This window comes from Pristiophorus japonicus, chromosome 9 (assembly GCF_044704955.1).
Source record: "Pristiophorus japonicus isolate sPriJap1 chromosome 9, sPriJap1.hap1, whole genome shotgun sequence".
Taxonomy (NCBI): Eukaryota; Metazoa; Chordata; class Chondrichthyes; family Pristiophoridae; genus Pristiophorus; species Pristiophorus japonicus.
The window spans coordinates 92,615,913-92,641,414 of NC_091985.1; the positions used below are offsets into that span (position 1 = coordinate 92,615,913).

Sequence of the window (25,502 nt, forward strand, 5' to 3'; positions counted from 1 at the left end):
ATCATCATAGGCATTCCTCGAAGCGAGGATGACTTGCTTTCACGCCAAAAAGGGATGAGTTCACAGGTGTTTCAATGAAGGACCTAATCTTCCAGATCCCAAACTACATCGTGAAGGGTGGAAGATGCCTGTGTGTGGATTTTTTAACGTGTGGTGGCCGTTGCACACCAGCACCACATGGGCTTGATAGAGCTAGGTCTTGTTCCAGTGGCAAGGATTACCCAAGACTAACTGAAGACCAGCTCTGCTGCACAGACCGAGCGTGCACACACATCACAGTGTGGGCTGGCCTGTACTGCCCCTGGCCCTCACCTCTCCTGGGCCCTGGTCACTTCCCTCTACGGACTCCTGCCGCTCCTTTGCCCCTCCTGTTGTGCCTGCCTGCACTGCAATCAACGACCTGGCTTCGTAGCCGTCGCCCTCCTGTAGCAGCACGCGCTGCTCCCTGCAGTGGTATGCCATCACACGCTGCTCCCTCCAATGGCACAGCCATTGGCATGAAACTGTCAACCTATTGGTTGGACTGGAGAAGCTGGATGAGTTCCAGTTGATGAAGGCGGTGCTGGAGGAGGCGACTGCGGTTTTTCAGCAGGCGGGGAAGCATCCCGCATACAGCTGATGACACTATCGGAGAGCCGAATGCCCTTCACCACATTCTCGTCTGCTTCGAAGGAGACGCGTTTTGTGCTCCCTCCCGGGACAAATCACGCGTTATGGACGCCACGTTGTAGATCACATGTCGCGTCCTTTAAAAGGCTGCTGTGCTTCAACCTCGGCGGAGTTCAGATGTACTCTGCAGGTCGTTGGAGTTGATGTGAACATCTCTAAAAACATCTTGACCACAATGTGACCGATTGGAATTGAAGAGGTGTGTTCATCGGGAAATTCCTTGTTTGTGTGCAATCGGTGGAAAACAGAGAACTACTGCAATGGGGCCTGTCCTTTCTCACCCTCTCTTGGTGACCAAATACATGCAGCAGACTAGATATTGCTGAAGGAACGCTGCACTGCATTATGTGCCCAAGGAACTAAGTGACACAGATGAGGAGGACTAGACGTTACACCCCCCGCAAGTACAAGAAGCATTCTTACCTCCACTTGCCTGACACCACCTGCCTTCGGAGACCGCACTTCCACAAAGAGGTTATCACTGAGGTATGCCAGCTGTTAAGGACAGATCTGCAGCCTGCCAGCACCATCAGCACTGCACTGTCCGTCGAGGTCAAAGTTACCACGGCACTGTCATTCTATGCCTCGGGTTCTTTTCAGGCCACATCGGGCGACATTTGCAGACCTTCTCAGCATGCCACACATCGCTGCATTAGACAGGTCACTGAAGCCCTGTACTCACGCAGGAGGGACTTGATCAGCTTCCTTATGACCAGGGAGGCACAGAGTGAGAGGGCGCTAAGTTTCTCCAGAATTGCAAACTTCCCCAAGGTGCAGGGAGCACATCGTGATGCGGGCACCTTTTTAGGATGCAGAGGTTTTCAGGAACCGCAAGGGATTCCATTCCCATGTCCAGCTAGTTGTTGACCACCAGCAAATTATACTGGCTGTGAATGCTCAATTTCCGGGCAACATCCATGATGTGCACATCCTGCGTGAGATCACTGTACCTGACTTGTTTAACAATGAGCCACAAGGTCAATGCTGGATGCTTGGGGACAAAGGATATGGTCTCGCCACCTGGCTGATGACCCCCCTGTGTGACACCCACACCGAAGCCGAGAGGCGGTAAAACGAGAGCCACAGAGCAACTCGCAATATCACAGCACTTCAGATGCCTGGACCACACAGGAAGCGAGCTCCAATACCACCCTGAGCAGGCAGCTCAATTCGTGATGGTCTGTTCCATGCTACACAACTTGGCAATCAGGAGGGTACGAGAATTGCCTGATGAGCCTGACAGTCCATCTCACCAGAGAGAGGAAGAGGAGGGCGAGGAGGCAGGCACTGTCATCGAGCCAGACAATCAGGCTGATGCTGAAGCCATGCCCCCGCCCCCCCTGTAGACTGCATGAAAGGGCGCATGGTGGCATGATAGCTGCATGAACCTTACGTCAGGAACTCATCAATGATTGTTTTGCCTGAAAGAACGTTGGTTTTACAAGACCGACACACTGCTGGGTGTGCAGGTCATACATCAATGGTGGGCATCACTTTGGTGACAGTTACACAAAGTTTAAGTTGATTGAAGCTAAGTCTGATTATACCCTTTGATAAGCAATCACCAGCATGTAATGGTGCAGCTATCTGAGCCAAAGTGCTGCAAGGTTTTGTTAAATAAAAAAAATTTAAACTGAACATTAGTCTGAAATCATCAGTACTTCTGTACAAACCAACCCTGCCCCCCCACCCCGCCTGCTTCTCCTCCCCATTTCTACTGCTTCTCCTCCTGACTCCAAGCCGCTTGGCCGAGGAGGTCCTCAGGCGATGCTTCATTGGGGGTGGGGGGGAGGGGGGAAACGGACGACGGCCAAAGCGCTGCTTGGATGGATAAGGGAGAGGACGGTCCCGAGGTGGCAGCGTGCTCCGAGCCATAAGCAAGATGTTGCTGTTGGCTCTCATGCGTGGTTGGCAATGGGGGTGCGTCACCTTGGAGTGCAGTGCAGCGCTCCGGGACCACTGGAAGCCCTCTGCCACCAGTGTTCCTGGCTACCAGCTCCAGGGCCCCCTCCATTTTATATGTTATTTGTTTGACAAAAACTTGGTGCCAACTATGTTCTTGGTGCTTAGTGGGCTTTTTGCTGTTGGTAAATCTCCGTCATTCCTCCCACAACAGCGAAACACGTTTTCAGTCCCTCTGAGCTCCCTCTGTATCTTATCTTCTGCACGTCATGGTGACCCTTGACCTCCAGAATCGCGGGAATGGAGTGTTGTCATGCTGTTGCTAAGGACGGCCACACTTTGCGGCAGAAGGTTAGAAAAATTTAACGCTACCGCCCATTTGAAATCGCTCGCGGTAACGTCCATTTTCAAAAATGTAAACTAGGTGTTTTGAGAATGGAGGAGAAGCCGGCGATCTGAAAACCCTTTAACACCCACGCCAGAAATAATGCCCATTTTTGGGCGCTAAGCTCAAAAGTGGAGGTTCTAGCCCATAATGTGTTAAGATACATTATTTTAAATTGAATATTTTATTTTCAAGTTTAGTTATTTTTATGATCAACTTTCCTTGATTTCATATACTGCTATAACTAACACCTGCTACAAGAAAACAGAAGTACCTTGTTCTGTTGACCATTTTCAAATCTGAACTGACATGCTAAATGGTTGATGTTTAGTAGAAATAGATGTCACAACAGAATACATAAAGGTTGGCAAATGCTTAGCAAAGCAATGCAGCAGGCAAGAACGATGAAGATACTTTAAAAAACAATAAAACAATGGAGCAGCAGAAAAGTTCATCAAAATATTTTCATTATGTTCATGTCAAATGCAAGACAAGCATAACACTTTAAAGACAAACCTATCACAATGCAGTTAATGTTTGAACGTCATGTTTACCTCGACTTCTGGATCCACTGCTGGAATTGTCAAGGTTAGGTCCATCGGATAGCAAATCTTCATTCGAAGCAACACCTTTTAGCAAGACCAATGAGAATGGAATTGTTTATTAAAATAAATATTAAAATGGTTTGTTGACATATATCATAAAAAACAGTATCCACCTCGTTATTATAAAAACACATTTTATAATATTAAAGAGAGATGCAGATTTGCCGTTATGACTTTTGACGATCAATAAATTTCATCTCATTTAGTCCCATTAAGAGGCAGAGAGAAATGTGGTTAACAAGGTTGGTGAGTTGAAGGTGCAAATAGCCACGTGGGAATATGATGTAGTAGCGATAACAGACTTGGCTCAAAAAAGGGGAGGATTGGATGCTTAGGGGCTGAAATTGGCCTCATCTGTGCCTCCCGTTCGCGCCTCCGGGGGTTCAAATCAGTTTTCGCCCAGACGATCGCTCCCAGCAAAATTGGCCTCGGGTTTTTTGAAGGCGCTACCAGGTACCGTCCCGCTTCTGCCGGTAGCGCCCCGCTCGGGTCATCGCCATGCGTACCGCCTCGTTACCGCCATCACACCACCCCCCCGTCCCATAAATTTGGCCTCCCCCCTCAGTGTCAGCTGTGGCTCAGTGGGTAGCACACTCGCCTGAGTCAAAAGGTTGTGGGTTCAAGTCCCACTCCAGGGACTTGAGCACATAAATCTAGGTTGACATTCCAGTGCAGTGATGAGGGAGTGCTGCACTGTCGGAGGTGCCGTATTGCGGATGAGATGTTAAACCAAGGCCCCGTCTGCTCTCTCAAGTGGACGTAAAAGATCCAATGGCATTATTTCGAAGAAGAGCAGGGGTGTTGTACCCGGTATCCTGGCCACTATTCATCCTTCAATCAACATAACAACAATAGATTATCTGGTCATTAACACTTTGCTGTTTGTGGGAGGCTGCGTTTCCAGCATCACAACAGTGACTACACTCCAAAAGTACTTCATTGGTTGTAAAGTGCTTTGAGATGTCCGGTGGTCGTGAAAGGCCCTATATAAATGTAAGTCTTTCTTTTCTTTAACCTCATGGCGCTGACGACAGCTTCAGCTGTCGAGTTGTAGGTGGGAGGCAGCTGGGGAAGCGCTATTTAAAGGCGCCATCTTGTTGAAAACTTTTCTGTTGCCCATTATTATTTCCAGCTTGTAGACAGATAGGCAGATTGCCTGTTGCAAGTACTGTAGCAGTTTTCACCTCAAATGCTGTTCTGGCTCGTAAGCATTATTTTGTTTAATTCAGGCCAGATTGGACTCTAACATTCATCTCGTTTCATGGGGGTTGTGTTGGCACGCGACCTCGTTCTGCAATGTCACTGTCGGAGGTTACTTAGATGGAGACAAAGGCAGCGAGAAAGAAAGGCGACAATACAAAGAAAAATCAGGGAGAAGGAGATGCAAAGAGAAAGGCAAAGAAACAAAGAAAGTCAGAGAGAGACGGAGAAATACATAGAGAGGGAGAAAGACAAAGAGAGAGACAGGAAGAAAGGCAAAGAAAGAGGGAGAAAGATGGGTACAAGGATAGCAAGATGTGGCCAGAGGGAGAAGGCGCAACAGGGCTGGCAACAGAAGATCTTAACCTCCCAGACTATTCTGGCAGCAGTTTTCCTACATCAATTTCATTGAGGAGCAGTGTGTTAGAAGACTGTGCGCCTTAGCAAGGGCGTGGTCACAGAGATCTGCCATCTCTGCAACCAGACCTCGAGCCTCCAGTGTGAGGACGGCTCTCTCAGTGGCAGTCAAGATCACCATCGCTCACAATTTTTACATCAATGGATCCTTCCAGTGTGCAAGAGACATCTCCAACATTTCCCAGTTTGCCGTCCATTGCTCCATCCACGAGGTCACAGATGCTCTCTACAGAAGGAGAAGGGACTACATTTTCTTCCCCATGACCAGAGAGAAGCAGCACGAACGTGCATGTGGATTCGTCAGGATAGGGGGCTTCCCAGTGTTGCAGGGCACCATTGACTGCACCCATGTCATTTTGAGGGCACTGCATCACAATCTTGAGATCTTCCATAACCGCAAAGGCTACACTCACTGAAGGTGGAGTTGGTATGCGACCACACACGCCGCATTCTCACTATCAATGCCTAATATCCTGGAAGTAGCCATGATGCCTTCATCCTGCGCCAGACCAGTGTGCCAGCTCTCTTCCAGCCATCACATCAAGCCCCTGGCTGGCTGCTCGGAGATAAGGGCTATCCGCTCTCCGCCTGGCTTATGACTCCCCTCCATAACCCCACTACTCCTGCCCAGCTCTCATACAATGAGAGCCATGCCGCCAACAGGAACATAATTGGGCAGACCATCGGAGTGCTCAAGCAACAGCTCCGCTGCCTTGGCCGCTCAGGAGGAGTCCTCCAGTACTCGCCTGAGCAGTGATCCCTATTCATCTTTGTCTGCTACATATTGTATAACCTGGCCATCATGAGGGCACAGCCATTGTCACCAGGCATAGCCACACCAGCTCGGGAGGAGGAGGAGGACCAACAGCAGGAAGAAAAGGAGGAGCAGGAGCAGCAACACACGCGACGGAGCAGGCAGCGACTCCTGCAAGAGGTCCGTGACCGTCTATTCAAAGCTAGTTTCTGATTATGTCCTTACTATACAGTATAAATGCACACGAGGTCCATACTTGAGAGAAGGTCACTCTGTGACCAGTTACCTTTATTACCAAGTCCTCAAGTGATGAAGGTGGGTGGAGCTTGCCCTTTAACACCTGAAAGTCCAGGTTAGGAGTGTCTCCCACAAGTGCACCCCTTGTGGTCAATGTTCTCAAGGTGTACAACTTAGGTCAGCTTATAGAAACATAGAAAATAGGTGCAGGAGTAGGCCATTCGGCCCTTCGAGCCTGCACCGCCATTCAATGAGTTCTTGGCTGAACATGCAACTTCAGTACCCCATTCCTGCTTTCTCGCCATACCCCTTGATCCCCCTAGTAGTAAGGGCTACATCTAACTCCTTTTTGAATATATTTAGTGAATTGGCCTCAACAACTTTCTGTGGTAGAGAATTCCACAGGTTCACCACTCTCTGGGTGAAGAAGTTTCTCCTCATCTCGGTCCTAAATGGCTTACCCCTTATTCTTAGACTGTGACCCCTGGTTCTGGACTTCCCCAACATTGGGAACAATGTTCCTGCATCTAACCTATCCAAACCCATCATAATTTTAAACGTTTCTATGAGATCCCCTCATTCTTCTGAACTCCAGTGAATACAAGCCCAGTTGATCCAGTCTTTCTTGATATGTCAGTCCCGCCATCCCGGGAATCAGTCTGCTGAACCTTTGCTGCACTCCCTCAATAGCAAGAATGTCCTTCCTCAAGTTAGGAGACCAAAATTGTACACAATACTCCAGGTGTGGTTTCACCAAGGCCCTGTACAACTGTAGTAACACCTCCCTGCCCCTGTACTCAAATCCTCTCGCTATGAAGGCCAACATGCCATTTGCTTTCTTAACCGCCTGCTGTACCTGCATGCCAACCTTCAGTGACTGATGTACCATGACACCCAGGTCTCATTGCACCTCCCCTTTTCCTAATCTGTCACCATTCAATAATAGTCTGTCTCTCCGTTTTTACAACCAAAGTGGATAACCTCACATTATACTTCATCTGCCATGCATTTTTCCACTCACCTAACCTATCAAAGTCACTCTGCAGCCTCATAGCATCCTCCTCGCAGCTCACACTGCCACCCAACTTATTGTCATCCGCAAACTTGGAGATACTACATTTAATCCCCTCGTCTATATCATTAATGTACAATGTAAACAGCTGGGGCCCTAGCACAGAACCTTGCGGTACCCCACTAGTCAGTGCCTGCCATTCTGAAAAGTACCCTACTCTTTGCTTCCTGTCTGACAACCAGTTCTCAATCCACGTCAGCACACTACCCCCAATCCCATGTGCTTTAACTTTGCACATTAATCTCTTGTGTGGGACCTTGTCGAAAGCCTTCTGAAATTCCAAATACACCACATCAACTGGTTCCCCCTTGTCCACTCTACTGGAAACATCCTCAAAAAATTCCAGAAGATTTGTCAAGCATGATTTTCCTTTCACAAATCCATGCTGACTTGGACCCATCATGTCACCTCTTTCCAAAGGCGCTGCTATGACATCCTTAATAATTGATTCCATCATTTTACCCACTACCGATGTCAGGCATGACCGGTCTATAATTACCTGTTTTCTCTCTCCCTCCTTTTTTAAAAAGTGGGGTTACATTGGCTACCCTCCACTCCATAGGAACTGATCCAGAGTTGGAAAATGACTGTCAATGCATCCGCTATTTCCAAGGCCACCTCCTTAAGTACTCTGGGATGCAGACTATCAGGCCCTGAGGATTTATCGGCCTTCAATCCCATCAATTTCCCCAACACAATTTCCCGACTAATAAAGGATTTCCCTCAGTTCCTCCTTCTTACTAGACCCTCTGACCCCTTTTATATCCGGAAGGTTGTTTGTGCTCTCCTTAGTGAATACCGAACGAAAGTGCTTGTTCAATTGGTCTGCCATTTCTTTGTTCCCAGTTATGACTTCCCCTGATTCTGACTGCAAGGGACCCAAGTTTGTCTTTACTAACCTTTTTCTCTTTACATATCTATAGAAGCTTTTGCAGTCCATTTTAATATTCCCTGCAAGCTTCCTCCAGTACTCTATTTTCCCTGCCCTAATCAAACCCTTTGTCCTCCTCTGCCGAGTTCTAAATTTCTCCCAGTCCCTGGGTTCGCTGCTATTTCTGGCCAATTTGTATGCCACTTCCTTGGCTTTAATACTATCCCTGATTTCACTTGATAGCCACGGTTCAGCCACCTTCCCTTTTTTATTTTTACGCCAGACAGGGATGTACAATTGTTGTAGTGCATCCATGCGGTCTCTAAATGTCTGCCATTGCCCATCCACTGTCAACCCCTTAAGTATCATTCGCCAATCTATCCTAGCCAATTCACGCCTCATACCTTCAAAGTTACCCTTCTTTAAGTTCTGGACCATGGTCTCTGAATTAACTGTTTCATTCTCCACCCTAATGTAGAATTCCATCATATTATGGTCACTCTTCCCCAAGGGGCCTCGCACAATGAGATTGCTAATTAATCCTCTCTCATTACACAACACCCAGTCTAAGATGACCTCCCCTCTAGTTGGTTCCTCGACATATTGGTCTAGAAAACCATCCCTTATGCACTCCAGGAAATTCTCCTCCACCGTATTGCTTCCAGTTTGGTTAGCCCAATCTATATGCATATTAAAATCATAATGGGTTACAATGATGGTTGAATACATGACATCACCTCCCCCGCAAAGTCTTATTGGGATCACAGGTTAAGTCTCTCTGGTGGTTTACGCTCCCTTGTAGAGCTCCAGAGTTGGGGCACCGGTTGTTGGGCGCTGGCCTGAGTGTCTGCTGTTTGCGGTGCCTCAGGCCTGTGCGGACTGCCCACAGTGACTGGGCTCTCCTCCACTTGGTTCCGGTGTTCAGTCACCTGTGGTGGAGTAAACTCTAAGTCGTGTTCTTCCTCTGCTTCTTCTATGGGGTTGCTGAACCTCCTTTTAGTTTGATCCACGTGTTTGCGGCAGATTTGTCCATTGGTAAGTTGAACTACCAAAACCCTATTCCCCTCTTTGGCAATCACAGTTCTTGCAAGCCATTTGGGCCCTGCAGCGTAATTAAGGACAAAAACAGGGTCATTGACATCAATACATTGCACCCTCGCATTCCTGTCATGGTAGTCACATTGTGACTGACGCCTGCTCTCAACAATTTCTTTCATAGTAGAGTGTATAAGGGATGACCTGGTTTTGAGCGTCCTTTTTATTAGCAGCTCTGCAGGTGGAACCCCTGTGAGCGAGTGTGGTCGGGATCTATTGGCCAACAGGAGGCGTGATAAGCGGCTTTGTAGGGAACCCCCTTGAATTCTGAGCATCCCCTGTTTGATTATCTGCACTGCTCGTTCTGCCTTACCGTTTGAGGCCGACTTGAACGGTGCCATTGTGACATGGTTGATTCCATTGCCTGCCATGAAGTCCTGGAATTCAATGCTTGTGAAGCACGGGCCATTGTCGCTGACCAAGACATCCGGTAGACCATGGGCGGCGAACATTGCCCATAGACTTTCTACCACGGCAGAGGATGTGCTTGAATTTAAAATGGCACACTCAATCCATTTGGAGTAGGCGTCTACTACAACCAAAATCATTTTTCCCATGAAAGGACCTGCATAGTCTACATGGATGCGTGACCATAGCTTGGCAAGCCAGTACCAGGGGCTAAGGGGGGCTTCCCTGGGTGCATTGCCCAGCTGAGCACACGTGTTGCACCTGCGAACACAAAGTTCCAGGTCTGCATCTATCCCTGGCCACCAAACGTGTGACCTGGCAATTGCCTTCATCATGACAATGCCCGGGTGCTCATTGTGAAGTTCTCTGATAAACACCTCTCTGCCCATCTGGGGCATGACTACTCGGATTCCCCACAGTAGGCAATCGGCCTGAATCAAGTGTTCATCCTTGCGCCTGTTAAACGGTTTAAATTCCTCAGGGCATGCCCTGTACGTGGCTGCCCAGTCCCCATTCAGGACACATTTCTTAACTAAAGACAGTAGCAGGTCTTTATTTGTCCAGACTTTAATCTGACGGGCTGTCACAGGTGAGCCTTCGCTTTCGAAAACTTCAACAGCCATGACCATCTCAGCATCATGCTCAGTTGCCTCCTCAGTGGTGGCTAGTGGGAGCCTGCCGAGTGCCGAATTGTGTAGTCATAGGCGGCTAACGTAAGTGCCCACCTCTGTATGCGGGCCGATGCATTCGCACTTATGGCCTTGTTGTCGGCCAAAAGGGACGTTAGCGGTTTGTGATCTGTCTCCAGCTCAAATTTCCTGCCAAACAGGTACTGGTGTATTTTTTTTTTAAACTGAATATCCACATGCTAGCGCTTCCTTTTCTACTATCCCGTAGCCCCTTTCTGCCTGGGACAGACTTCTGGAGGCATAAGCTACCGGCTGTAACTGGCCATTGGCATTCACATGCTGCAACACACACCCGACCCCATAGGACAACGCATCGGGCGTTAACACAAGTTTCTTACACGGGTCATATAACGTTAACAGTTTGTTGGAGCATAACAAGTTGCGTGCTCTATCAAAAGCCCTTTCCTGGCTGTCCCCCCAGACCGAATCGCGACCTTTGCATAGGAGCACGTGTAGCAGTTCTAACAGCGTGCTCAATTTGGGAAGAAAGTTACCAAAATAGTTCAGGAGCCCCAGGAATGTACGCAGGTTGGTCGTGTTACGGGGTCTGGGTGCTCTCTGGATCGCTTCCGTTTTGGACGCAGTGGGTCTGATCCCGTCTGCTGCTACCCTCCTCCCCAGGAATTCTACCTCTGGAGCTAAGAAGACGCACTTCGCCTTTTTCAGTCGCAGCCCTACTCGGTCCAGTCTGCGTAGTACCTCCTCCAGGTTGTGGAGGTGTTCTTCAGTATCGCAACCTGTGATGAGGATGTCGTCTTGAAAAACCGCAGTCCTTGGAATCGACTTCAGGAGGCTTTCCATATTTCGCTGAAAGATCGCAGCGACCGAACGAACATCTGTTATACTCAAACAACCCCTTGTGTGTCTTGATGGTGGTCAGCTTCTTCGACTCACTCGCCAGATCCTGGGTCATGTAAGCTGAGGTCAGGTCCAATTTTGGAAAAAGTTTGCCACCGGATAGCGTCGCAAAGAGGTCCTCCGCTCTCGGTAGCGGGTACTGGTCTTGGAGTGACACCCGATTGATGGTGGCCTTGTAATCGCCACATATCCTGACCGACCCATCCGCCTTGAACCGGCACAATCGGGCTCGCCCAGTCACTGAATTCGACTGGCAAGATGATGCCTTCCCTCAGCAGGCGATCCAATTCGCATTCTATCATTTCCCGCAGCACGTACGGCACCGCTCTGGCCTTGTGGTGTACTGGCCTGGCGTCCGGGTTTATGTGAATCACTACCTTGGCCCCCATGAAAGTGCCGATGCCGGGTTGAAATAATGAGTCAAATTTGTCCAGGACCTGTGAGCATGATACGCGCTCCACAGAAAAAATTGCAATGACATCGCCCCATTTCCAGTTCATGACAGCAAGACAACTCCTCACCAGTAGTGCGGGACCGTCCCCCGGGACAATCCAGAGTGGCAACCTGTTCTCCAAATCTTTGAGAGTCATGACTACTGTGGCGCTGCCTAGCACTCGAATGATCTCCTTTGCATATGTCCGTAGCTATGCGTCAATCGGCAATAATTTTGGCCTCCTGGCCTTGGACACCCACAACCTTTCGAACTGTTTGATACTCATCAGGGACTGGCTGGCCCCTGTGTCTAGCTCCATTAATACTGGGATGCCACTGAGGAGCACTTTCATCATTATCGGTGGCGTCCTGGTACATGAACTGTATAGGTGATCCACATGAACTAGCTGAACTTCAGCTTCCAGCGATTTCCCCCAGTATTCATTTGGCCTCCTAGGGCTTACACCGGGCCCGTTCTCCTTGTACATCAACCTGGCTGCAAGCTTCCTGCACATACTGCCAAGTGACTGCTGACGTTGCAGTTTCTGCAGGTATATTGCTGATACCTGCAAGCTCTGGTTGGGTGTTTGCCTCCACACCTCCAGCATGAGCTGGAGGCCCCATTGTTGGAAACAAAAGGTCCATTACCAGTCGATCGTCTCGGACTGTCTCTGTAACTGTCCTTAAGCGCACCATCAACAGGTGCTGATGACCCCATTACTGGCTGCATTGTCCATTGCGATGGCATGAATCGCCGTTCAGCTAGCCATTCTCTCTGTTGAATTCCCCTTTTGGGTTTGACTACATGCTGGGGCATGTCCGATTGCCCTTGTCTGCCTAGAGAACTGTGTGCCATGTTAACAATGTTAACTCCCTGGTCGTTTGCCACATTTGAGCCAAGATTTTTGTCATACATCATTTTGGTCTCTTCCTCCCGAGATAAATATCTGGGCTAGCAGAGCCGCTATTTCCAAGGTCAAGTCTTTGGTCTCAATCGGTTTCCTGAAAACCCCAGCGTGCCCGATGCCCTCAATAAAAAAGCCTCGCAGCATTTCCGCTCTGCATGCATCTGGGAATTTACATAGGCTTGCCAGTCACCAGAGATCTGCCACGAAGTCTGGAATGCTTTGCCCTTCTCGCTGGCGGTGCATGTAAAACTGGTGTCTCGCCATGTGCATGCTGCTCGCCAATTTAAGGTGTTCCCCGATCAACTTACTGAGCTCTTCGAACGTCTTGTCCGCCGGCTTCTCTGGCGCTAGAAGCTCCTTCATCAGGGAGTACGTTCTGGATCCACAAACCGTCAGGAGATGAGCCCTGCGTTTGTCGGCCGAATCCTGTCCCAACCATACCTTAGTGACAAAACTTTGCTGTAGTCTCTCAATAAAGTCGTCCCAATCATCACCAACACAGTATCTCTCTTCTGTGCTGCTAGTGGCCATGCTCGCGTGGTTTAAATCCCAGTTTCTCGTCAACAATGATATGTCCTTGCTATACAGTATAAATGCACACGAGGCCCATACTTGAGAGAAGGTCACTCTGTGACCAGTTACCTTTATTAATAAGACCTCAAGTGATGAAGGTGGGTGGAGCTTCCCCTTTTATACCTGAAAGTCCAGGTTAGGAGTGTCTCCCACAAGTGCACCCCTTGTGGTTAATGTTCTCAAGGTGTACAACTTGGGTCAGCTTATACATGGGTTACAATGATGGTTGAATACATGACAGTTTCCACTGATATCCATCCCACTTCCCAGTTCCTCTGGGCATCCCCATCACCACATCAATTTGCCCTTCCATACCAAAGCTTCAAAACTGAAATAAAACACAACAGCAAACATTCCAATCAACATTTATAGAACAATAAAATATATAAGTGTGAATTTATTCATCACCCTTACGCATTCCCTTATATTCCCTCTTGCCTTGATGTATTCTAATACTCTTCCGCAGTGTGTTACCTGTGGCTGCAGCATAGCTGGTGGAGGGCTGCTGTGTGTCATGTCCAGAGACTACAGATGGCCTTGCAGGACACCCTCGAACAGCTCTCGGCCTGGAAGGCACAGCAGTAGACTTCACCACCTCAGGCTGGGCGATGAGTCTGGGCTGGCTGGGTGATAGACAGCGACAAGTGTAATGGCGGAGTGGCAGTGATGGGATCAGGAATGCTTCATCCTGAGAGAGGACAGCAGGTTCCTACTCCACTGATCCACTGCCACTCCCCTGGGCCAGCACCGTAGCATTCCCACCAATCTGGTGTGACACCGTCAGATCCCTGGTCGACTGTTGTGGACGCAACGGCAATGGCAGCAGTCAGAGCTTGTGTGGCATGCGACAGCATCAAGACATTGCATGGCAAGCAGCTGAGATGCATGAGAGCAGTCTAAGCTTCCAGGTGAGCATCCATTGACTCCATTACAGCACTAAGACGTTGCGTTGCATCCACCTGTGCCGCAATGGAAGCTGCCACATCGCCACATGACACTCGTCATGAGGTCTGGATCCGCACGGTCTCTCTGGGAATCCACCATCATCTGCACACTGGCAATGATGGACTCCATGGCAAAGAAGACAGACAGTATGAGGAGCTGGAAAGTGATAAGGCCTTCTGGTTAAACGGTGAAGTGGGATGAGAAGAGGGGATAAAAATACTATTGTTGTCCCCAGTGGGCTTGACGTCGCCGCTGGCCTCAGCACCCACCACCTGCAGAACAATGAGCTGCAGCACTTGCTCCTCCAAGTCAGTCAGCTGGCGCAGTTCAGCTTTCGCCCCATCCTCCAGTCTGCTGCTGTGCCCTTCTGTTATGTGCCATACTCGCCTGCAAAGGAAAGGAGCCTGTGAGTAAGAGTCCAGCTATGTATGTGGAAGATATGCCTGCCATGGTTGAATAGCTGTGAATGTAGGCAAGACGTAAAATGAGGACACGACCGTGAGTAGGTACAAATGCATGGTGGTTAAGTGCTAGTTTGCAGAGTGTGCATAGACAGAGGCTGATATGTAAGAGTTGTGCAAACATGTACTCATCTTGACTACCCGACTGAGGCCGTTGAATTTCTTCCGGCACTGTGCTGGGCTTCTGTCGACCACAATGCTGGCCGACACCTTCGCGGCCACCTCTGCCCACATGGCCCTAACAATCTGCGGCATTGGCCTTCTCCCAGATGTAGGGAACAGTGCATCCCTCCATCTCGCACTCTCCATCTTAATAAAGAATTCTACCTTATTATGGTCACGCTTTCCCAAGGGGCCTCGCACAACAAGACTGCTAATTAGTCCTTTCTCATTGCACATCACCCAGTCTAAGATGGCCAGCCCCTTAGTTGGTTTCTCGACATATTTGTCTGGAAAACCATCCCTAATACACTCCAGGAAATCCTCCTCCACCATATTGCTAACCAGTTTGGATAGCCCAATCTATATGTCGATTAAAGTCGCCCATGATAACTGCTCTACTTTTATTGCACGCATCCCTAATTTCATGTTTGATGCTGTCCCCAACCTCACTACTACTGTTTGGTGGTCTATACACAACTCCCACTAGTGTTTTCTGCCCTTTGATATTCCGCAGCTCTACCCATACAGATTCCACATCATCCAAGCTGATGTCCTTCTTTATTATTGTGTTAATTTCCTCTTTAACCAGCAACGCTACCTCACCTCCTTTTCCTTTCTGTCTATCCTTCCTGAATGTTGAATACCCCTGGATGTTGAGTTCCCAGCCTTGGTCACCCTGGAGCCATGTCTCCTAATCCCAATTATATCATATTCGTTAATAGCTGCCTGCGCAGTTAATTCGTCCACCTTATTACGAGTACTCGTCGCTTGTCTTTTTAACATAATTTGTCCCTTTAAAATTTTGCTGTAATGTGGCCCTTTTTGATTTCTGCCTTGGGTTTCTCTGCCCTCCATTTTGACTTTTCTTCTTTTTAACCTTTGCTTCTGCCCCCATTTTACTTCCCGCTGTCTCCCTGCATAGATTCCCATCCCCCTGCCATATTAGTTTAATCCCTCCCAACAGCACTCGCAAACATTCCCCCTAGGACATTGGTTCCAGTCCTGCCCAGGTGCAGACTGTCCCGTTTGTACTGGTCCCACCTCCCCCAGAACCGGTTCCAATGTCCCAAGAATTTGAATCCCTCCCTCCTGCACCACTCCTCAAGCCACGTAATCATCTGAGCTATCCTGCGATTCCTACTCTGACTAGCATGTGGCACTGGTAGCAATCCTGAGATTACTACCTTTGAGATCCTACTTTTTAATTTATCTGCTGGCTCCCTAAACTCAGCTTGTAGGACCTCATCCCATATTTTACCTATATCGTTGGTACCTATATGTACCACGACATCTGGCTGTTCACCCTCCCCCTCCAGAATACGCTGCAGCCGCTCCGAGACATCCTTGACCCTTGCACCAAGGAGGCAACATACCATCCTGGAGTCTCGTTTGCGGCCACAGAAATGCCTATCTATTCCCCTTACAATGGAATCCCCTATCACTATAGCTCTCCCACTCTTTTTCCTGCCCTCCTGTGCAGCAGAGCCACCCCTGGTGCCATGGGCTTGGCTGCTGCTGCCTTCCCCTGATGAGTCACCTCCCCCAACAATACCCAAAGTGGTGTATCTGTTTTGAAGAGAGATGCCCACAGGGGTCCCCTGCACTACCTCCCTTCCACTGCTCTTCCCTATCTGCCTGAGTAACCTTTACCTTCAGTGACTTGGCCTCCACAGCCTTCTGTGGTAGCGAATTCCACAGGTTCACCACCTTCTTAATGAAAACATTTCTCCTCATCTCAGTCCTAAATTTCCTACCCCGTATCCTGAGATGTGACCCTTTGTTACATAAGAATTAGGAACAGGAGTAGGCCATCTAGCCCCTCGAGCCTGCTCCGCCATTCAAAAAGATCATGGCTGATCTGGCCGTGGACTTGGCTCCACTTACCCGCCCGCTCCCCATAACCCTTAATTCCCTTATTGGTTAATAATCTACCTATCTGTGATTTGAATACATTCAATGAGCTAGCCTCAACTGCTTCCTTGGGCAGAGAATTCCACAGATTCACAACCCTCTGGGAGAAGAAATTCCTTCTCAACTCGGTTTTAAATTGGCTCCTCCGTATTTTGAGGCTGTGCCCCCTAGTTCTAGTCTCCCCGACCAGTGGAAACAACCTCTCTGCCTCTATCGTGTCTATCCCTTTCATTATTTTAAATGTTTCTATAAGATCACCCCTCATCCTTCTGAACTCCAACGAGTAAAGACCCAGTCTACAAAATCTATCATCATAAGGTAACCCCCTCATCTCCGGAATCAGTCGAGTGAATCGTTTCTGTACCCCCTCCAAGGCTAGTATATTCTTCCTTAAGTAAGGTGACCAAAACTGCACGCAGTACTCCAGGTGCGGCCTCAGGACCTCCCTGCTTTTGTACTCCATCCCGCTCGCAATGAAGGCCAACATTCCATTCGCGTTCCTGATTACCTGCTGCACCTGCAAACCAACTTTTTGGGATTCATGCACAAGGACCCCCAGGTCCCTCTGCACCGCAGCATGTTGTAATTTCTCCCCATTCAAATAATATTCCCTTTTACTGTTTTTTTCCCCCAAGGTGGATGACCTCACATTTTTCGACATTGTATTCCATCTGCCAAACCTTAAGCCCATTTGCTTAACCTATCTAAATCTCTTTGCAGCCTCTCTGTGTCCTCTACACAACCCGCTTTCCCACTAATCTTTGTGTCATCTTCAAATTTTGTTACACTACACTCTGTCCCCTCTTCCATGTCATCTATGTATATTGTAAACAGTTGCGGTCCCAGCACCGATCCCTTTTGCACACCACTAACCACCGATTTCCAACCCGAAAAGGACCCATTTATCCCGACTCTCTGCTTTCTGTTAGCCAGCCAATTCTCGATCCATGCTAATACATTTCCTCTGACTCCGCGTACCTTTATCTTCTGCAGTAACCTTTTGTGTGGCACCTTATCGAATGCCTTTTGGAAATCTAAATACACCACATCCATCGGTACACCTCTATCCACCATGCTCGTTATATCCTCAAAGAATTCCAGTAAATTAGTTACACATGATTTCTCCTTCATGAATCCATGCTGTGTCTGCTTGATTGCACTGTTCCTATCTAGATGTCCCGCTATTTCTTCCTTAATGATAGCTTCAAGCATTTTCCCCACTACAGATGTTAAACTAACCGGCCTATAGTTACCTGCATTTTGTCTGCCCCCTTTTTTAAACAGAGGCATTACATTAGCTGCTTTCCAATCCGCTGGTACCTCCCCAGAGTCCAAAGAATTTTGGTAGATTATAACGAATGCATCTGCTATAACTTCCGCCATCTCTTTTAATACCCTGGGATGCATTTCATCAGGACCAGGGGACTTGTCTACCTTGAGTCCCATTAGCCTGTCCAGCACTACCCCACTAGTGATAGTGATTGTCTCAAGGTCCTCCCTTCCCACATTCCCGTGACCAGCAATTTTTGGCATGGTTTTTGTGTCTTCCACTGTGAAGACCAAAGCAAAATAATTGTTTAAGGTCTCAGCCATTTCCACATTTCCCATTATTAAATCCCCCTTCTCATCTTCTAAGGGACCAACATTTACTTTAGTCACTCTTTTCCGTTTTATATATCTGTAAAAGCTTTTACTATATGTTTTTATGTTTCGCGCAAGTTTACTTTTGTAATCTATCTTTCCTTTCATTATTGCTTTCTTAGTCATTCTTTGCTGTTGTTTAAAATTTTCCCAATCTTCTAGTTTCCCACTAACCTTGGCCACCTTATAATGCATTGGTTTTTAATTTGATACTCTCCTTTATTTCCTTGGTTATCCACGGCTGGTTATCTCTTCTCTTACCGCTCTTCTTTTTCACTGGAATATATTTTTGTTGAGCACTATGAAAGAGCTCCTTAAAAGTCCTCCACTGTTCCTCAATTGTGCCACCGTTTAGTCTGTGTTCCCAGTCTAATTTAGCTAACTCTGCCCTCATCCCACTGTAGTCCCTTTGTTTAAGCATAGTACGCTCGTTTGAGACACTACTTCCTCACCCTCAATCTGTATTACAAATTCAACCATACTGTGATCACTCATTCCGAGAGGATCTTTTACTAGATCATCGTTTATTATTCCTGTCTCATTACATAGGACCAGATCTAAGATAGCTTGCTCCCTTGTTGGTTCTGTAACATACTGCTCTAAGAAACAATCCCATATGCATTCTATGAATTCCTCCTCCAGGCTACCCCGTGCGATTTGATTTGACCAATCGTTATGTAGGTTAAAATCCCCCATGATAACTGCCGTTCCTTTTTCACATGCCTCTATTATTCCCTTGATTATTGTCCGCCCCACCGTGAAGTTATTATTTGGGAGCCTATAAACTACGCCCACCAGTGACTTTTTCCCCTTAAATATCTCTAATCTCCACCCACAATGATTCAACATTTTGTTCATTAGAGCCATCATCATCTCTCACAACTGCCCTGATATCATCCTTTATTAACAGAGCTACCCCACCTCCTTTCCCTTCTTGTCTATCCTTCCGAATTGTCAGATACCCCTGTATGTTTAATTCCCAGTCTTGGCCACCCTGCAACCACGTTTCTGTAATGGCCACCAAATCATACCCATTTGTAAAGATTTGTGCCGTCAACTCATTTACTTTATTTCGAATGCTGCGTGCGTTTAGGTAGAGTGTTTTAATACTAGTTTTTAAACCATGATTTTTAGTTTTGACCCCTCCTGCAGCCCCTTTATATTCATACATATTGTCCCTTCCTATCACCTTGTGGTTTACACGTACCCCAGTGCTACTCTGCTCTGTTTTAGACTTCCCAGCCAGGGGAAACATCCTCCCCGCATCCAGTCTATCCAACCCTGTCAGAATTTTATACGTTTCAATGAGAACCCCTCGCATTCTTTTAAACTCTAGTGAATACAGGCCTAATTGACCCAATCTCTCCTCATACGACAGTCCTGCCATCCCAGGAATCAGTCTGGTGAACCTTCGCTGCACTCCCTCTATGGCAAGTATATCCTTTCTTAGGTAAGGAGATCAAAACTGCACACAATGCTCCAGGTGCGGTCTCACCAATGCCCTGTATAACTGTAGTAAGACATCCTTGCTCCTGTATTCAAATCCTCTTGCAATGAAGGCCAACATACCATTTGCCTTCCTAACTGCTTGCTGCACCTGCATGTTTGCTTTCAATGACTGGTGTACAAGGACACCCAGGTCCCTCTGTATATTTGACACTTCCCAAGCTATCACCATTTAAATAATATTTTGTTCTTATTTTTTTCCTACCAAAGTAGATAACTTCACATTTATCCACGTTATACTGCATCTGCCATGTGTTTGCCCACTCACTCAACCTATCTAAATCATCTTGCAGTGTCTTTGCATCCTCCTCACAACTCACAATCCCGCCTAGTTTTATGTCGTCAGCAAACTTGGAAATATTACATTTGGTTCCCTCATCCAAATCATTTATATATATAGTGAATAGCTGGGGCCCAAGTACTGATCCCTGTGGTACCCCACTAGTCACTGCCTGCCACCCTGAAAAAGACCCGTTTATTCCTACTCTCTGTTTCCTGTCAGTTAACCAATTTTCAATCCACGCCAATACATTACCCCCAATCCTATGTACTTTAATTTTGCATACTAACCACTTATGTGGGACTTTATCAAAGGCCTTCTGAAGATCCAAATACACTACATCCATTGGTTTTCCCTTATCTATTCTATCAGTTGCATCCTCAAAAAACTCCAGTAGGTTTGTCAAACATGATTTTCCTTTCATAAATCCATGTTGACTTTGTTTAATCCTGTTGATATTATCCAAGTGTGCCGTTATCATATCCTGTATAATAGACTAGCATTTTCCCTACTACTGATGTTAGGCTAACCAGTCTGTAGTTCCCTTTTTTCTCTCTCCCTCCTTTTTTTAAAATAGTGGGGTTATATTTGCTACCCTCCAATCTGCAGGAACTGTTCCCTAATCTATAGAATTTTGGAAGATGACAACCAATGCATCCACTATTTCCATGGCTACCACTTTTAGTACTCTGGGATGCAGCTCATCAGGCCCTGGGGATTTATCGGCCTTCGGTCCCATTAGTTTTTCCAGCACTATTTTCTTATTAATAATGATTTCCTTTAATTTCTCTTGCTCACTAGACTCTTGATTCCCTAGCATCTCTGGGATGGTATTTGTGTCCTCTTCTGTGAAGACATAACCGAAGTATTTATTTAATTGTTCTGCCATTTCCGTGTTCCCCATTACAAATTCTCCCATTTGTGTCTGTAAAGGACCTACATTTGACTTCACTAATCTTTTTCTTTTTACATACTTGTAGAAACTTTTGCAATCGGTTTTCATGCTCCTTGCAAGTCTACTCTCATACTCTATTTTTCCCCTCTTAATCAATCCCTTGGTCCTTTTTTGCTGAATTCTAAACTGCTTCCAATCTTCAGGTTTGCTACTTTTTCTGGCAACTTTGTATAACTCCTCTTTGGATCTAATACTATTCTCTTAATTTCTTTTGTTAGCCATGATTGGGCCATTTTTCCTTTTGTGTTTTTACACCAGAAAGGAATGTATAACTGTTGCAATTCATGCATTCATTCCACCGTCATGCCTTTTAATGAATGTTCCCAATCTATCATAGCCAATTCATTCCTCATACCTTCGTAGTTTCCTTTGTTTAGATTTAGGACCCTAGTTTCGGATTGGACTACTTCACTTTCCATCTTAATAAAAAATTCAATCATGTTATGGTCACTCTTCCCTAAAGGACCCCTCACAACAAGACTGTTAATTAACCCCTTCTCATTACATAATACCCAATCTAGCATAGCCTGTTCCCTAGTAGCCGACACTCAGTCATCAGCAAAGTGATGGAAGGTGTTGTCGACAGTGCTATTAAGTGGCACTCACCAATAACCTGCTCATCAATGCTCAGTTTGGGTTCCGCCAGGACTACTCAGCTCTGGATCTCATTACAGCCTTGGTCCAAACATGGATAAAAGAGCTGAATACTAGAGGTGAGGTGAGAGTGACTGCCCATGACATCAAGACAGCATTTGACTGACGTCAGGGATCCCTAGTAAAATTTAACTCAATAGGAATCAGGGGGAAAACTCTCTACTGGCTGGAGTCATTGCTAACAAAAAGGAAGATGGTTGCGGTTGTTGGAGGTCATTCAGGCTTGGGCTGATAAGTGGCAAGTAACATTCGCGCCACACAAGTGCCAGGCAATGATCATCTCCACTAAAAATGAGACTAACCACCTCTCCCTGATATTTAACAGGATACCATTGCCGAATCCCCCACCATCAACATCCGGGGCGGGGGGCGGTCACCATTGACAAGAAACTTAACTGGACCAGACACACAGATACTGTGACTACAAGAACAGGTCAAATGTTGGGAATTCTGCGGTGAGTGTCTCACCTACTGATTCCCCAAAGCCTTTTCACCATCTACAAGGCACAAGTCAAGAGTGTGATGGAATACTCTCCACCTGCCTGGATGAGTGCAACTCCAACAACATTCAAAGAAACTTGATAGCGTTGAGGACAAAGCAACCCGCTTGATTGGCACCCCATCCACCATCTTAAACATTCATTCCCTCCACCACCAGCGCATCATGTCTGCAGTGTGTACCATCTACAAGATGCATTGCAGCAACTCGCTATGGCTTCCACAACAGCACCTCCCAAACCTGCGACCTCTACCACCTAAAAGGACATGGGATCATTGGATATGGGCATTGCTGGCAAGGCCAGCATTTATTGCCTATCGCTAATTGCCTTTGAGAAGGTGGTGGTGAGCTGCTTTCTTGAGCCACTGCAGTCCATGAGGTGAAGGTACTCCCATAGTTCTGTTAGAGAGGGAATCAAAAAATCTTCATGGAGCAATGTACTCATCCCAGAAGCACTATGCAGTCAAAACTTACAATAGATTTATACATGTGATGTGAATATAAATTCAATATAAATTGTGTAGGGGAAATATGTAACATTATTGTTTTATAGATCAAATAAATTACTTCACAAATTTTCTGTGAAACAGTAATTGATTGTATTGACCACTTCAGGGACAGAACAAGCTCAAGTGTCTGAAACTATGTATAGGCAGTTCTAATAGTTTAGAATGTCACAGCTGACACATAATCAGCAGATAGATAGAGTAAACTGGAGAGAGTAAACAGAATGAAGTGAAAGCAGGCAGAAAAAAAAACTTGTTTTTTCCTGGCACAGTCAATTTATATTCTCTGGTTTGTTTCAGATCTAAAATATATCAATTGCATTTTTATACAAGTGGATGCTGTAAATACAAAACTTATTAAAAAAAGTTCGTACAAACTTTAAAGTAAAGTAATAGAAAAAATATGCACCGACATAGTTTCTCTTGAATAATAAACTTCAAATTTGATTTAGACCTTTTATTTATTGTTGTATTTGAACTTCGGAACTATAACGTGTTTGAGCAATTCTGTGCACGAGTGTACTGTGTTAAAGTAACTATTTTTAGGCAATAAAATTTGAAAACTACTTTGGTGATGGTCAATACTCAACTCTAATGTTTATACATTATTGCAGTCTTAACTACATGAGAGAATTACAGGTCTAAAGCCCAACAAATCATATTTATAAAATAGTCAGTCCTTAATGTAATGGAATAAAATAAATAATTTCATACTGTTACTACAGCAGTGTAGCAAAAGTATCTGTAGTCTAAAGGTCTCAGTGAAGGGCCTTATCAAAGCTATACTTTACAAATGAATAGGTGGATTTGGTAAAGCAGCTGTGTGTACATCTACCCATATTATTAGTTCTTACTTGTAAAAGACAAAGAATGTCTAATAATTCACTTCAAGTGCAGTCAAGCAATACCTTTAGGCTTAAGTCTCTGTTTGGATCTGAAGCCTGCAGAATTCGTAGTGGCTAGATTGATAGCTGTTGTGGAAAATGCCATGGACCCCAATTCTGTCCTCCTCTGCCCAGCAGTCACGTCATTAGGCTCTTCCAAATTTTCAGAACTGCCTGACCATTGCACTCCTGCTAAAATCATAGACTGGAGCAGGTCATTCATGGCTGGGATGGAAGCAAAATAAAAGAAATTAGCATGTTTAATGTACTGTAGTCTTCGTTGAACACAAACATAATTTCACATTTGTTTTATAGCATTTAGGTCATTTCAAGGCTGCACCTATTAGATCATTCATGTACTCTTGAAAAACTGAGTTCAAAGGCAGTTATACCAAAAATCCTTTTCAAAACTACTTCCTAAAAAGCTCATATATAATTTATTTTAATACTGCATCAGGAAGGAATGCCATTCTTTTGTTGCTATGAAAAGCACTTTGAGTTAAAGCCAAGGATAATTAGGAAAGCTATTAAAGCTAAATGGAAGGGAGTACCAAGAATGCACTGAGACAGTAACATAAAACACCTAAGGGAATAGTTTTATTAGGCAGAAATGTATAATATGCATTAATTTAATTATGAATTAACTGCACAGATAAAAATATGAAACAATCAAAAACAGAAAAGCATGCACAGCATTTAAAGAAAAATATTTAGCTTGACTAATAACAAGGTAAAATCCTTCCTATCCTATGTTAGCTAATCCTATTTCTAGAACACTATTTTTTCCTGAACTCTGTTGAACACCATTTTAAATATTTTCCATTGCTGTTCTAAATAATTGTTTGCCACTATTAGTGTCCATTTTATTTTCGCAAGCTCTTATTCTCAGCCCCTCAAAATGAGCTTTTCTTCAATTTATTACCCTGGTCTTTGTGATGCTTATTATATCCTTCTCAATTATTATTTTAAAGCGCATTATATTATGATCAGTTCCCTTACTTTTACTTCTCTCATCTGTTCTAGTTCATTCCCTATTACTAGATCCAGTAGCGAATCCTCCCTTATTAGGCTTCTTACATACTGGGTTAGAAAGAAGTCCTCTACACATTGTAGGAATTCTTTCCTATACCTTATCCCCTTTACCAACACCTCTTCTGGCCAATTAATTTCAGGGTAATTGAAATCCCCTATGATTATTATTCTATGTTTTTTTTACTCAGTTCCCTAATTTGTTTACATGTCTTCCTCCACCTCCCTTCCACGATGAGGTAGACTACCCCTATTAGTGCGATTGATCCTTTATTACCTTTTATCTCTATCCACATGGATTCTATTTCTGTCTTACTGATTATTGCATCACCTTTTTCTACTTCCATTATGTTATCTCTAACAAGAACAGCTAACCCACTTCCCCCTTTTCGCTGTCTATCTTTTCTAAATATGTTATAGCCTGCACTGTTTAATTCCCAGTCCTGATTTTCCTGTAGCCATGTCTCAGTAATTCCTACTATATCTGGTTCCTCGCAACATATTGACACAGTGCCAGTTACTGCAATACATTTAAATGGGTATCGATGGCTGCTCATTTTAATTTACTTTTATTGAATTATTGAATTTTATTAAATTATCTAGATAACACAAATGAGAAAATTAGTGCAAGAAATATCAATAGAAATAGCAAGTTTTCGTATGATACATAAGCATTATGAACAGGTGTGACAGAGCTGCATGGCAGAAATAATGGAAAAAAGCATGACATGAAAATTTTACAGGAAGAGCGATACTGACAGGAAATTAGCACATGTACAAGAAATATAATTTATTAAATAGATGAGTACTTCAATCATGGAAACATGGAGAAACTTAATGAGTGCTAATGTTCTTGCACTTGTATGAAATTTGCTGACTGTTTCATGACTCAGTGTCAGGAAGCCACAAGAAACAGTGAATATTCTGACTTTGTAATGATACCTAAAGCAGATAACATATAAAATTTGAAGTCTAAGAGATAGTGACAACAAAA

General features: G+C 45.6%; 1 protein-coding gene across 10 annotated transcripts in view; it reads right to left on the bottom strand.

The window, feature by feature from the left end:
- Positions 1 to 25,502, bottom strand: part of LOC139273137 (girdin-like) — a 375,708-nt gene that overhangs the window by 16,928 nt on the left and 333,278 nt on the right. For all 10 annotated transcript variants that reach the window (XM_070889592.1, XM_070889593.1, XM_070889591.1 and 7 more), the window contains 2 exons: positions 23,504 to 23,704; positions 3,511 to 3,585 (listed from right to left, as the gene is read on the bottom strand). In XM_070889592.1, coding sequence (XP_070745693.1) covers positions 3,511 to 3,585; positions 23,504 to 23,704 — 276 coding nt within the window. The remainder of the gene's footprint in view (positions 1 to 3,510; positions 3,586 to 23,503; positions 23,705 to 25,502) is intronic.